The 14,755-nt window shown below is 45.3% G+C and overlaps 1 protein-coding gene across 6 annotated transcripts in view; it reads left to right on the top strand.

Moving 5' to 3' along the window:
- The first annotated feature begins 1,239 nt into the window (after window positions 1–1,239).
- Window positions 1,240–14,755, top strand: part of LOC144931698 (receptor-type tyrosine-protein phosphatase kappa-like) — a 126,532-nt gene continuing 113,016 nt past the window's right edge. For all 6 annotated transcript variants that reach the window (XM_078855874.1, XM_078855873.1, XM_078855876.1 and 3 more), the window contains exon 1: window positions 1,240–1,729. In XM_078855874.1, coding sequence (XP_078712000.1) covers window positions 1,654–1,729 — 76 coding nt within the window. In that variant the 5' untranslated portion in view covers window positions 1,240–1,653. The remainder of the gene's footprint in view (window positions 1,730–14,755) is intronic.

Below are 14,755 nucleotides of genomic sequence, written 5' to 3'. Positions count from 1 at the left end.
TGTGCGTAGTAGAGTTCTCAGCTAAAGGCCTCGACAACATTGGAAATAGATGCGAGCATCGTCGTGACCGAACGCATAAGTGATGATCATAATGGGGCCTTCCATAAATGACGTCACGCACCTGGGGGGGGGGGTCAGACATTGACGATGTGTGACGAGGGGGGGGGTGAGAAATGTGACGTCACATCAAAATGCGCAACTTTAAATAAATGTAGACAACACGTTCTACTTAATTTGACTTTTTAATAAATGTTTTCTCCTACAACATCAGAGTGCAGCGCCACATTAAATACGCACTACAATGACAATAGTTTAAAGCGATTTGAAGCATGTTTTATTTTGGGGGGGGGGGGCAGAGCTTTGTGACGTCATATTTGAGAGGGGGGGGTCTGACTTTTTGTGACGCCGTGTGACGAGGGGGTGGGGGTCAAAAATCGTCCAAAATCGTCCAAAATCGCGTGGCGTCATTTATGGACGGCCCCTATCCTGCAGTTGTGAATTAACTGGACTTGTACACACAAACGAACACACACAAAAAACTCGTTAAGTAATGCAGGATTTACTGCTTATTGCGACTTTATTCAGTTTGGTCAAGTTTATCCCAAGTGGTCTTAGGTTACGTGGCAGGTTTAGAGGAGTTCGCAGTCCCGAGTTCGAGTCATCCACTCGCCCCACCACACTCCTGCAATGCGCATGGCACAGCGGCGCGCAAGCACTGCAAGGGGACTTCATCCGCGTTTACTTGCGCGTAAATGCGTTACGTCAATTAATCAATGCAACCATCAATCAGGCGGCGGGGGGGGGGTGTGCCTCGCCAGGGCATAAACACCCAGAGCACTTGCTCCGAATCCGGAGACCATCCCGAGAGAGACTTCCCACTCCACCGCCACCACCACCACCACCCCCAAGGTCACGTTTTATTTGTTCAACTCGTGAAGAATGTGCACGCCGAGGAGGAATAAGGCGTGAGCGCTGCTTTGAAACCCTCCGTGGACATCGATGCGCACGTGGGGGGGGGGGGGTGTGATGGGCAGTCGGCTCTTTCCGCGAGGACCGGAGTGCGGATGGGTGAAGGGTTGAGTGCGGGTGGGGGAGGCGGGATTGTTGTGACGTCCTGCCAACTACAGAGGGATCTCAACGAAGGCTGGCTTGGGTGGGAAGGGGGGGGGGGTAGGGTGAGGAGGGATTGGGGGCCTGATTTGGGGGGGTGGGGAGGAGGAGGAGGGTGAATGAGGGGAGGGAGGGGTGCTACCGCCGTGCGCGCGCGAAGCCAAACGCGACCCCGGCTCGTTGTGCTGTAATGCGAGCCTCCTCCTCCTCCTACTCCTCTTCCTCCTCCTTCTCATCCACCGCCACCACCGACCACCCGAGCCGCTCGCGCACCATGCGCGGCGCAAACAACCCAAGGCGCGCCTCCCTTTGAAGAAGGGAATCCGTAACGGCGCGTTGCGAAACGCAGCGGCGGCGGCGGAGGAGGAAGGGAGCGAGTGAGGAGTGGAGTCCCGTGGGCTCGTCCGCTGGCCCGTGCCCGCTGCGCTCGGGGATAAAGCGCGGCGCAATCCGAGGGAGACCGAGAGCCTCAAAAGCTCCGAGAGTTGTTCTCGGTGCTCGCTACAACTTGGGAGTAAAATACGCAGCGAGAGAGCGTTGTGTATGGAGCCCGTCAGGATGTCCGCTCTCGTCCTGTTCGCCCTGGCTGCGCACGCTGCCGCTGCGATGGAGTTTACCGGTGAGTTGCGGCGCGTATTTGTGTCTTGTTGTTGTTGTTGTTAGTGTGCACGCATGTGCGCGTGCTTTGCGCTGAAGGGTAGGGGACGTGTGCGCATCCCCGGCTGAAGTGCTCACGTGCTCACGCACGCGTGCGCGCGTTTCTGCGGAGGCATATCGGATGAGCGAGTCAGTGTATTGTTCATATATCTGTGTGCGTGTATATATATATGCACGTGAAATGCTTAGGCAGTAAAGTTCAAACTTTCCACCCCACCCCTGCTGGCGCGAGTTCTGGGGTGGGTAGAGAGACGGTAAAAGAGTGATCATACCCTAAATGCTCTGCAGCTGAGTCCGGGACCCTTCAGTTGTTCCCATCGGCCAAGCACGGATGACGGGAGACGTCCCCCAATGCGAGTTGGTAGTTGTTGTTGTTGTTGTTTTTTTGTTACGTTGTGCCCGCGATGTGGCTCCCACGCTCCGCTGGCTAATGTATGCCATTTATATCGTTCATAAGCGCTCTTGTTGTTTGGTTGGGAGGCACGTGATTTATGGAGCGCGTAAACTTTCCCGGAGGGAGCCCTGGCAAAGGCAAACTTGCGCTGTTTGAACTGTGCCCGGGCTCAACGCGAAAGCATTTGTTTGATTTCAGTGGATCATTCGAAACCCGGTTCTCCCTTATCATTCACCACGGAAGTGGTTTGTTGCAAATTGTGATGCAAATGCGTCCGAGTGGTTTTCCGGAGCGATTCATTATCCAGTCTTCGCCTTTTAAATGACAATGGTGTTTTGCATCGAGGCTCTCTGTTTTTTTTACGTGGCCGCGCCGATTAACATATTCAAATGGTCGGGATTTGGGACTGCCGATGGAGTAACGTACGTTCGGTGTGGATGCTGTGGCCGAGGGCCAGAGACCACCAAAGAATGTCAACCCTCCGGTGGATTTAAGATTTGTGAGATTACTCATGCACCCGGACCCCGAACATGCAACGTCGGAGAGATGAGGGTGTGTGGCACTGCTAACCACAGCGTCTCGTCGTCTATTTATGAACAGCCTTTCCTTTGTTGCGCCCAAGATAACATCGGTTGGAAATCTTCTTTAATGAGCAACTGCGGGCGTCTAAAATACAGAGCGGTTATTGTTGAGAGAAAAGAAAGGAGAGAAAGAGAGAAACATACACTCTCGCACCCACGTGGGCAGAGAGCCAAACTTGGGTCTTCCTCCACATCCCCGCCAATCCCCTCCCTCTCTCCTTAAAAGTTCAGCAATTGTGCCAAATAACGAAAGAGTAAACAAACATTTATGGTTGCAGAAAGCTTGCCGTGGTTACCATCCTGATAGGATTTAATTCAGACTAATTAGGATGCATTGGGCAACATTGTTAGCCCGTTAATGCGGGCGTTTTCAAATGGATGCCGAAATGGTTGCAGTGCGCTTGCCTGCCAACAGCACAAAAGGGCTTGCGAGACACATTACGAATATTGGTGGACATCGAGTTGACGCAGCTATTACGTCTATTGCCATCAGCCGTTTAAACGTGCTCTCACTTTCCCCTCTAAATGTAATTCCAGTATATGCCAGATTATTTGTTGAAGCCGTATTGCTACAGGATGTTGGAATCTCTATTTTAAACATTTTTTTTCCTTCGCTCTCTGAACTTTCTTGAATTGAATTTGCTTGAGAGTAATAGTAAATTTTGCATTGTAGATTTGTTTATGCAAAGCCAAGAGTGTAGGGTTTTTTTTTGCTCACATTTTGCACGCGCATTTTTATAACCAGTTTTTTTCAATACTACATGCCGTGCTCACTATGTCAAGCTTGTTCCTCAACTAAAAAAGTTACAACATTTTCTAAACCTTCCCTCGCCAAGTGTATACGCGTCTTTTTCCGTGTGTAATAGCTGTTGCCATTACGGTGTATACTCTGCATGGAAAAACCCAGCCATTAGTGTCTTCTGCTTAGGGTAGGCTCCCAAGGCTCTAGATGTTAAGGATTGCAGGAAAGGGGCTCGGATTGGGGACTGGGTTATTGGTTAATAGCTTGCAAGCATTTGGCGTCATTGAGGTTCAGGGTTAGGTGTTAAAAATTTAATGATAGTGATTACGTTATATGTTTGGGTGTACTGTATACATTAAGGTGGTCTGAGTTCATTAGGCTTGTGGAGTAATTTGTAGGGCAGCTCAAGAGTTTTTAATATGAAAATCGTTAATCATAGCAGGGTTCTATCTAGGCGCTGGAGAAGGTTTAGTATACATTACTGAAGCATTGCACCTTCCCACTGAAACTCGCACTGTCTTGCAAACTGCGTATGCCCAAAGGGTGACATGAGACGGTAAAGAAAGTGATACTGACCTCAGGTCTTTAAAGCTAATTATTGTTTGTTAAGCAGTGTCCATTACATTATACCTTGCATTGTACCTGTACAATAGGGATATATTGACATTTGAAACCATGATCACCTGAATATGGCCAAGAACAAACCTGACGTTAAATGAAAACCCAAAGATACACGTAATAAAAACCAATTATCTGTGTAGGCATGCGACAACATTCGAGCACAATACGGTGCCCTTTAATCCCTGGCTTGCTCACACGCTGCCGTGAGCAAAGCGATGGTGATGTCAACGATCGTGGCGCTTTGACGATGCTGGCATTAGCCCACGTAAAGCCGCTTGCGTTGATATAATGGTAAAAAAAAAAGTGATTGTGTTGTCGTGGCAAAAAAAAAAAAAGCTGCCGCACACTGCGAGAGCGTGTTGATTGTGAACTTCCTAACCGAGTGGGAATCTTTATTTAGACTGTGGGAATTTGATGAACACACGAATCTCTTTGTCACGGATAGCCAGTCGTTTTCACAGATGTGCGGTAGTGATGTGCATCATGGAACAGGGTGGTCTCCACCGCACTCTTCAGATGACAAGTCGTGGTGGTGTTGTTGTTGTTACCTTGATTTGGCAGTCTGCAGCTGTCTAAAAAGTTTGCACTTGCTCCCATTTCGTGAGTTTATTAAGTTTGTTTTTAGCCAGCTGGCCAGGATTGGGCACAGCTGAGCCCACCACGTTTCACCCAGACAACTGGAGAGCACAGACGAAGTGTTTCTAACCTAACATTGAAACTATCGATAACATGTTTAAATATTATTGGGTGTTTTCGGTAAAGTCACTGTGTAGGTAAAAAATTAAAATAAATAAACGTAAAATAAAATAAAAATCACGACGTTTCGGAGGCAACACAAGCTTCCGTCTTCAGGTGGGACCGTCACAGCACGATAGCTGTATCAAGTAAGAGAAATTCCAAGAAAACAGTCCTTGTATATATTCTGGTTGAGGGTGGGAGGAGCCAAGGTAGGCCCCCTTTTTATTATTATGGTAAGGTTGGTGCTGCTGAAACGACGGCTAGTCTACGTAACAAAGGACTGAGTCTTTGTTATGTAGACTGGCTGAGAGGGGGGGGGGTGCCAGAGTTGTTAAAGTGCAACTGCTGCTAATGGGACCGGTACGTGACTTTACCGAAAAAAACCAAGAATATGAATCCTTGCAGTCACGAAAGCTTCAAATCTAGAACATGTTTAAAAATCGCAGTCAAGATGAGATAAAAAAAAAAACGTAAAACCTCATCAGTGTTCCTTATACTATCCTGGACACTGCTCCAGTGCATAACTATATTCTACCTACGTGACTTTACCGAAAGAACCAAAGAGTATGGATTCCTGAAATCACCAAAAACTTAAAATCAAGATCAGACGTATTATATAACTGAACGCCGTGAGGAAAATGTTTGCAATTTAAAAGCAGTACTTGCACACCATCGATCTGCACGAGAGTGCGGAGGGTAAATCGTCTCGTCCCAGCCGTTGCCATTGGTGCTATTTTTGAATTTAGTAGCTTTTTTCATTTCTTAGGATGCATGCCGATGAGAAGACATTCAATTTTAAATGATTAAATAAATGTAACAAACGCCGTTCCTGTACCAGGAAGGATGAGGGTGGAGATGTGTGTGTGTGTGTTGTTAGCGAGCACCTATCAAGGCCGGCACAGCACACGAGGGGGTGGGTGGCCAACACCACGCCTGGCTGCCTTTGTCTTCCCAGTGGCGATGTTTACACATCACACCCGGTACCCATTTGAGGCTGAGTCGACCTACGGGAGGCCCAGGACCGGTTCAGATAATCGTCACTGGGTGTTGGCCGCTGAGCGGGAATCGAACCCGGGTCGCCAGGTTCGTTGCGCAGCCGCGCTAACCGCTGCACTACCGCTCCCCAAAGGCTATACGGGGATCTTTGTGTTGTTTTTGGTTGATTTTGTTTTCAATCTATAATTAGACACGTATCCTAAACATGCAGACTCTGTGTTCGACATCCAATTGTTATTCCCCTGAGCAGATACTGCACTCCAAATGTACACAGCATTCGTATCAACAAACGTAAACCGTGTCCCATGTGGGATTTCATGAACACTCTTGAAAGGTACGTCTGTCATTCTAATTATAGAACGGCGTGGCTTTGTTCAAACTTTTGCCGTAATTTTCTTCATTAGTGTAAAATATGTAAACTGCGATGCATACCTAGTGGGGGATTCACCCTCGTGCAATGCATGCGCCAATCCCCTGTTCCATTGGCAGTATTAAAATGTAACTGTTGTTGCATACCCGGCCTAAAATAAAATAAAAACCCTTGTCATAGCCAGGTGTGCTGCTTTTCACTGGGCACATTCAGACCGGTTCATCTCGCAGTGGCAGTGCCCTTCAATTTAACCCCAGTCCCTTTGTGGGTGCCCTGCTTTCCTCCGCTCCTGCAGTTCTCTCTCTCTCTCTCCCTCCCTCCCCCCCACACAAACACAAACTGCTCTAATGCATTCATGTGTTGCATGCCTTCTCAGTATGCTGCTTATGTTCTTGGGAAATGGCCAGAGGCGGCGATCTTAATGGAATAACTATCAATTATTTTGTTTTAAATGCCAGCAATTTGAGGCAGTTGATTATGTTGTCTCTTTCAAAATATGATGTAATGGATACATTTACAACGTTCTGTAAAATTGATTTTCTTTTGAAGGCTGCATTCATATTGCCACCGGCCACGGTTTCAATGGACCTATTATAATAGGGCCATATAATAATGCAGAAGATCTAAATTATTTGTTAATTAAAATAGCCGAGCTTTCCATTCATTATTTATTCATTTTATCAATATTTGTTTTCATGTTCCTGAAATCAATAGCCACAGTCTCAATTAGTTATATTATTTTAGACGTACGAGAACTTAACTTACGTTATGTTTGCTTGCAAAACAAAATGCAGGATAAGAAAACAATGACAATAAGAACAGCAATTACATCGTTCACATTTACATTGTAGTCAGAAAGCATGTTGTACAATCAGTAGTTTTACATTTATTGGCAGAGAGCATTTCAGGCAGTCTGCCTGTTTGCCTTTGTAGTAATTGCAAGATCAATGTGTGCTTAGCATGCAGTGCCCTGAGCACTGAGGAACATTTTTTTTTATCAAATGGCTTTAATTGAAATTGAAGATTTAGTGACCATCCTCTTTATGAATGGTGCAATAAATTTCAAGCAAAGCCCCCGTAAAGAGATGCGGGGGCATTCAGAACTAGCTCTGAATCTCGGTGTGTCCGTGAGAAATTATTTTATATTGTCAATATTTTAAAAAATCAAACTGGTAAAAACTAACACGGGTATGAGCCGTATAACGGAGCATTCTCATTCCATTTGAAACAGACAGACATGCAGAACGAGGTGGTAGCTCAGTTTCTATTTCAAGGGAGTGACTATTTAGGTAAAATTTGACTTGTATTAACGAGCCTCTGTGCTATTAATTTGATAAACATGTCTACCTTTTTCTTGTCTAAGGCATCTTCCCAGCATGGAAGAGCAGGCCTGGATGGCTCAAGTGAAGGGCCCTCTGACTGCAGTGCTGTGAGCAAATCATAGCAGGACTGCACCTTTACCTGTTTCGGGAATGTGTTTTAAAAAATGACGTGGGTTTTTTTCTTCTTCTTACAGAAGGATACATTTCATTGGTCAATACATTTCTGCCCCCCCCCCCCGCCCCCCCCCGCCAAAGTGATGTATTGTTGCTAATCTATTAAATTACTGCAGAGCAAGCCACTGGAGTGAGAGTGTTCATGATCTTGTTGAGCTACACACGGCCAGTTCCAGCGTGGTCACCGAGCGTGTTGCGTGCTAACCAAGCCACCTTCGTTTTCTGTCAACGGGTGGGGCTTGTCCTTCGCGTCCCCCAGGTTCCTTTTGTGAGAAATAATTGCGGCGGCTGTTCACCGCATGGTCAAGCAGCACACCTTGTCGCTATTTGCGGATGTTGGCGCAATAGATGCGCGCATGGTGCACGAGCTGCTCCTGTGCAAACAGAGATAATGCGCACTTAGTGAACACGGTACAATCTTGCTCGTCTCGATAGCAAGGGGAGGTTTGTAATATATATACAGTGATCCCTCGTTTATCGCGGTTAATGGAGACCGGAACCCCTCGTGATAAGTGAAAATCCGCGAAGTAGGATTGGCCCCCTAGGAATTTCCGTATATGTGTGTGTGGGTACCAGAATGTTTAAAATATGTATATTTATACTTTATATATATTTTTTACTTTAATCTATTTAATTATAAAACCTTAATATTATACATTCTCTCTCTCTCTCATACGATACGTATTATGGTGTTCTACACACCAATGACAGTAGTATCTTGAGACTTGACTCCAGTAATGACGACGACGACGATGACAATGACGACGATGACAGACCTGTGCAGTTCGATGAATGTGATGATGAATGATGATGATGATGGTGTTACTGCACAGGTATAATGAGGCCTTTAAATCGGTTGGAAAAATCCGCGATGCACTGCGGCCGCGAAACTTGAACCGCGAAGTGGCGAGGGATTACTGTATAAACATTTATAAGCCGAATCTTGGTGATATTTCCCCCCTCTCTGTTTATATTGTATTGCATTTGAAAAGCAAACCTACAAGATACAATAACCGTATGTTAAGTTTGGTAGTTCGTTGGTCCCATTCATAACACTGAGCTGTATTACTGCATTGATTGCAGAATATATTTTTCAATTATATTCATATGGCACATGGCTATTAAAGTCTGACAAAAAGATGCATTATTGCAAGCAGCTTCATACCTATGCTGAGAAATTGGAACATGCAAAATCAATGCAGTTCAGTCTTTTACAGAAACGATGTTGCACATTGCAACGACCCAGTGCGTTTTTTTCTGTTGGCACATAACATCGTGCACTTGAACAGCACAGGGGCAGTTGCCCAACACTGTACATCCCATATTCTTTGGGTCTTTCGGTAAAGTCACGTAGATAGGTTCAAAGAAAATAACAAAAAAACGACGACGTTTCGATCGCAACACAAGCGATCGTCGTCAGGAGGATGACGATTGATGATGACGACCGCTTGTGTTGCGATCGAAACGTCGTAGTTTTTTGTTTTTTTTATTTGAACCTATCTACGTGACTTTACCGAAAGACCCAACGAATATGAATTCCTGCAGTCACGAAAGCTTTAAGTCAAGACTCTACATCCCTTTTGCGAGGCAGGGTAGCTGCCACGCACAACGTCACACGCAAGCGTTTTACATACCGATTATAAATCCTTCGCAGGCTTCAAATTGAACCATCATGTTTTCAAATCGGTATTTTCCAAAATCCCATTTCTATGCCCCGTGCATAGCTGCCAACCCTACCGTTGTAAGCAGTAGGCTGCCGATCTTTGTAAACCTCTTGTTACCGCGTACCGACTTTGAAAGTTGCGTGTAACCGCTTTATGGAACGTTCGAAAAGGGTACACGTTTTGACGGCATTTTTGCTTTGAGAATTTGGTACTCGGTGAAAGGGCTTTAAATAGCGGCAACCTGCCATTTAATCCCTCCGGTTGGAAAGTGTACCAATGTCATCTTGTAAATTGGCTAGATACCTGCGTGCTAATACTGGCATGTTAGCAGTATTCATATACCCCTTGAAGTAATTGCAATTTATGTTATATATCAGTGTCAAATAGAGACCATTTCTCATTAAATGTATGAAATGTTGTCAAGTTTTCGAGCGGTTTGTTGGCCATTTCGCGAGTTATTCTACGTGCAAAATAATGTGACAACGCCATAATGGGCCGCGGGGATTGCTGAACGTCGACAGAAACACGAAGCATGGTGATAGCAACTATCATCCATTCTGCCTGTGAGATGAAAAGGCTGGATTTGATATATCATGCAGTGCTGAGTCTCGGTAGCTTGCTGCATGAGACCAGATGCTCCAAGTAAGATGTCAGGTGGAAAGCAATACAATCTTACACCGAAACGTTTTTTTTTTATTCTCCCCCCAGACCAGTGAGAGCGAGAGAGAATAGGAATGAGAACAAATTGAAAGAAATGGAGAATGAGCATAGGGGGTGGCAACTGGGAGAACAGACGGTTCAAGTTGAAGGAGACAATACGAACATGCGATGCATCGGGTAGGAAGGATGGTATCCAGGCAGTGTAATGGTTAAATTACGGTGAGTGGTGAAGTCCAATGGGCCCTGTTAACCCGAGCACCGTTGCGGGAAGAGGTGCAGGGAACCGTAAAGGTGGAATGACCACGAGCCTCTGAAAGAAGAGGGTAAAGCAAGAGAGAAATGCTTAGACCTTCAGGTGAAAGGCTGCACTGAAAGGGACACGTGTATATTCCCCCAGGGGTCTTTTTTTTACCCACTGGTCCGCTGATTGATTAAACTTTTAAGCTACCTGAGCATATACAAGCAGCATGTGGGTGGCACAGAAAAAGGTTTGGTCCCATTTCCTTTGAAGGTGGAAATTTAATCTTAAGGTACATTGATCTGTTTGTCGTACAGTTTTGAGGTTTGTGTTTTGTCTATATTTTGTTTGTGTTCATGGCAATGATTGGTCACTCCCCAGAGAGCTCAGAAGATAGTTGGCATCCAACTGTTTTGTTAAATAAATGCCTTATCAGTGTTGGTTTTGGTCGAAGTCAAATTCCAGTTGGGACACGCATCTAAAATTGATCTTGGAGCAGAAATAAAAGAAAACTCATTTGTCTGCCTAACAGAAAAGAAAAAAAATACCCCGAAATAAATCAAAGATAAACTTTCCAGTTTGCCTTTACACACACATATATAAAACGGGTGCAATACCTTAACTTTCATTTCAGTGAACGTAAAGTGACCGTCTAGGCTAAAATCACCAATGGCCATGGTCAATCCGCTGCAGGATGAAGGCCTCTCCAAATCCACCGACCACAACTAATTATCTAAGCAACATTACCACCCAGCTCCTGTACAAGAGCTAATTCCACGGCTCCATCTCATTGGGAGATGTACTCTCAGATGTATTCCATTCCTTGCCTGGCTAATGTAATGCTATACGTTTCAAATTCACCGATTATTTAACGTCCTCTTCCCAACTATGATGCCCACAAATCAAGGATAGTGTCACGCTATATCAGTTTAAAAACAACTCAAATTAAGAAGTGGACACGCGAATACAATAACGCTGTTCACGGTCTAGGTTGTGAGGCATGGAACTTTCCTTTTCAGCAAAAATGTTATTTTTTATTAACGCTGCGCACACACGCACACACACACACACCGCACCCACCTGGCAGACGGGTTTACGGAGCAATTTGGCATTTTATAACATTGCTGCGGGAGTAGAAGGATTTAGAGATGGCAGTTATTGGTCTCTTTGACTTATGTTACTTCGCAAGATTTCATGCTGTGACACAGCTGACCTCCATTTACGGATGTTAAGGGATTTATGGCACATTGGGTTGCCACACTAAGCATCAGGTTTTGTGTTCCAGCCGATCGCTGTCCAAACCCTTTAAATGTGATCGGGCTGTTCTGCATAGCCACCACCCCTCCCTTGCTGTGTGAGCTCAATCACAGCAGAAAGTCATCGGGATGCACATATTGTACATTCCCCGTCAAGTACGGGCTGCTGACAAGTGGAAATGCAATGGTGCAATAATTGTTTGGTTTAATTGTCCACTGCCGCCATGTATAATTCGCTGCTTTGACAGATAGGTGATTTCGTGCACTTTGTGGCTCTACACTTCACTTAGCGCCACACAAACTGCGGTGTTAAAGGCTGAATGTACGCACCTGTGCACTCCGCTGTTAATTTGGCATCCTATTGTTTCCTTGCAAACGCGTAGAAAAATGTGCCTTTCGCCAGGATTTTCACATTGTGCCGTGTGATGTGATGTGCACCCGTGAGCTTGCACATCTGTTCTGCATCTAGTTTCATTATGGGGGTACGACGTTGTAGGCCTTTTATGTCTTAGGCTTGCTACCAAAATAATCAGCTATTGTGAAATAGTTTTTTTTCATCCAGCATACAAAGTTATTAAATACATACAGTGCCAAAGCTATCTGCAGCTGCTATCACCAAGCTGAACACTCTTCACGGTTGTATGCAGAGCCAAGTTTAGCAAACTGCCAACACACACATTTTGACATCACTGGATGAAGTGACGTTGCCTCCCTATCGGCCACATTATCTCCCGCAGAGACCAATTTTTGCCCACACATGGGCCATGTCCCTCTGCGATAATGCCTTCACAAGTGTGCCAGCTGTTCTTTTATGATGAGCCTCAGTAAGAATTTTAGACACTACCTCTGAAGGTGGTCCATCCTTTGTCTGCACAATTGGGGAGCTTAACTTCCCATGGGACAAAATTGGAAGCTTATATATTCAGCAATATAGCATAGTGCTAAAATCACATGTTTAATGAAGTGTATTTTAAGAATATTTTTTGAACATTAAAATGTGTTTTCCTATTTGCTTTATTTAATAGTATTAAATTTGTTATATCTGTTGTTTGTGGGTTGGGTTGGAGTGGTGGCACATGGGTTAGTGCCCACAACTTTGAATTGAGCAATCTGAGTTACATTCCCAGCCACGGCTACCATTGGTTTCAAGTAATGTCTGAAACTGGTACTCGGATCAAATTTCACGAACCCGAATTGACCAGCTTGTTGAAGTCAGGTCAAACATCCTGTATGACTGAAATTTGTGTGGGGACCTCATTCAATTATAATTTAAATTGGCTCCAAAATATCATTTATCATGGATTGTCTTCCTTAGATCAATCACCATGCATATTTATTGCTTCACATTATTTTCTACATTCAGTGTGTGTGGCATGCATTTTAATCTTGAATGCAACATGCAAATTGTTTTTAATTTCCTTCTGTATTTGCTAAATTTTGCTCCCATTGAATGTGTTCTACGGACCATTTGCTGTATCTCACACATTCCGTCTATAGTTATCTACTCAAGCAAGAGCGTACGATTCCTCCCAGAACATTGCGTGTATACCAGAGGTCGCAAACGGGTTTTGATTCCTTACACGTACCCGTACCCGGCCGCACCAGGGTCGCAAACGGGTACCCGTACCCAGCCGTACTACCCCGTACCCGGCCGGGTACGGGTATCGGGTACCTGATTGCGACCTCTGGGATGAAGCCATGTTGCAGGCGCGGGTGGGTTTATTCTAGGAACTTGAATTGTGAGAAGAGACAAGACGTTGCGAAATGAGTGACAAACAATTACTCACCAGTGACTCACGGCCTACCCGTACCCGGCTGCACCAGGATCGAAAACGGGTACCCGTACCCGGCCGGGTAGCCGGGTATCGGGTAGGGTATCGGGTAGGGTATCAGGTACCCGGTTGCGACCTCTGGTGTATACATCTACATTTAAACAAGAGTCAGAGCTTGATTGTTTTACTCTTTTCACTTCCAGTTGTGGAATAGCACACAGGGCAGGCTTACTTTGTGGAGGCTCAACTTGAGTGAGTGTTACATTAGACATCTGCTGCATGACTGAGTGTGGGATACTGGTGTCTGAGTGCCTTTTTTGTGGTGCCAGTGAGCTGATGACAAGTAATAGAACCTGCGCAGATGATTGCGAGCATATGTTGGTACGAGGTGCTCGCTGTAGACTGATGACACCAAAGTCTGAGCACTGTAATGCCACAGCAATGTTCCGATGCACCTCATTCATGAAGGACCCCTTAAAAAAGCTCGTGGCAGAATCTCACAGCGCTGGAAAGGAACCCAACTCACATTCTGCGTGCACATATTGCAAGTTTTCGCTTCAGAACTTTTAATTTATTTCTTTGTAAATGTGGGGGAGTGGGTGGAGGGGGCGGGTCACAGGTGAGAGGTGTTAAAAACAGCCAAAAAGCTAGAATCATTTGCGATTTGAAGAGAGAAAACTGGCATGAAAACGGGGTCACTGTGAATTGACCAAGGAGTTCAGCGGAGAAGGCTTCTGTGCGCGGCAGCTGGTATCTCGCTTTCCCTTCCTTCTCTGGAGGTGGCAATTTCATGGCTGGCTGGACTGACATTGTGGCTTATTGTGTTTTTTTGGCAGCCTTTGCTAGAGCTGAAGCATTTTTTTTACTAACAATATAAAAGAGGGGGGGGAGGTAAACTTTAGATGGCGGAGATAAGAAACATTTGCAATTTCAATTACTCCCATTAAATAATTGTATCCAAAAATCAGCATTCATCACTTTGCACAGCACTCAATGGTGGCAGTCTTGTGCAGCAGCTAAATAATTCGATACACATCTATAGTTTCTTTGAGTTTCCTCGGAAAACTAATCACGTGAATTCCTGCTGCTGCTGGGAACCCTCTTTTGTGTGTTTGTGAACACCGCAAAGTGCCAATTGAAGTGCCTTTTGGTTTACCTGTGAAAAAGAGATTTGCTGGATTGAAAAAATTCCCATGCCCCCTGATGTTGTGTTACACAGCCCCCCCCACCACCACCACATCACCATCACCACCTTACGTGCCTGTTAAACAGGTAGCTGGAATGTTTACTTGGGCCAAGAGCCATTCTCGTGTGTGGCTGACCTAAATAAAGAGAGCTCCTTTTACCAGGCTCAACAGGGTCTTATGGTTGAGTGGACAGACAGGTTGGGCAGTTGGGATCCAAAAGCACTTTTTTTTTTATAAAACTTTCGAGTACCGTGTGAAAGAACTTGCTGGCAT

Source organism: Lampetra fluviatilis, chromosome 4 (assembly GCF_964198595.1).
Source record: "Lampetra fluviatilis chromosome 4, kcLamFluv1.1, whole genome shotgun sequence".
Lineage (NCBI taxonomy): Eukaryota > Metazoa > Chordata > Hyperoartia > Petromyzontiformes > Petromyzontidae > Lampetra > Lampetra fluviatilis.
Note: the sequence above shows the minus strand (reverse complement) of the source record. Positions and strands in the feature narration are given on the sequence as shown.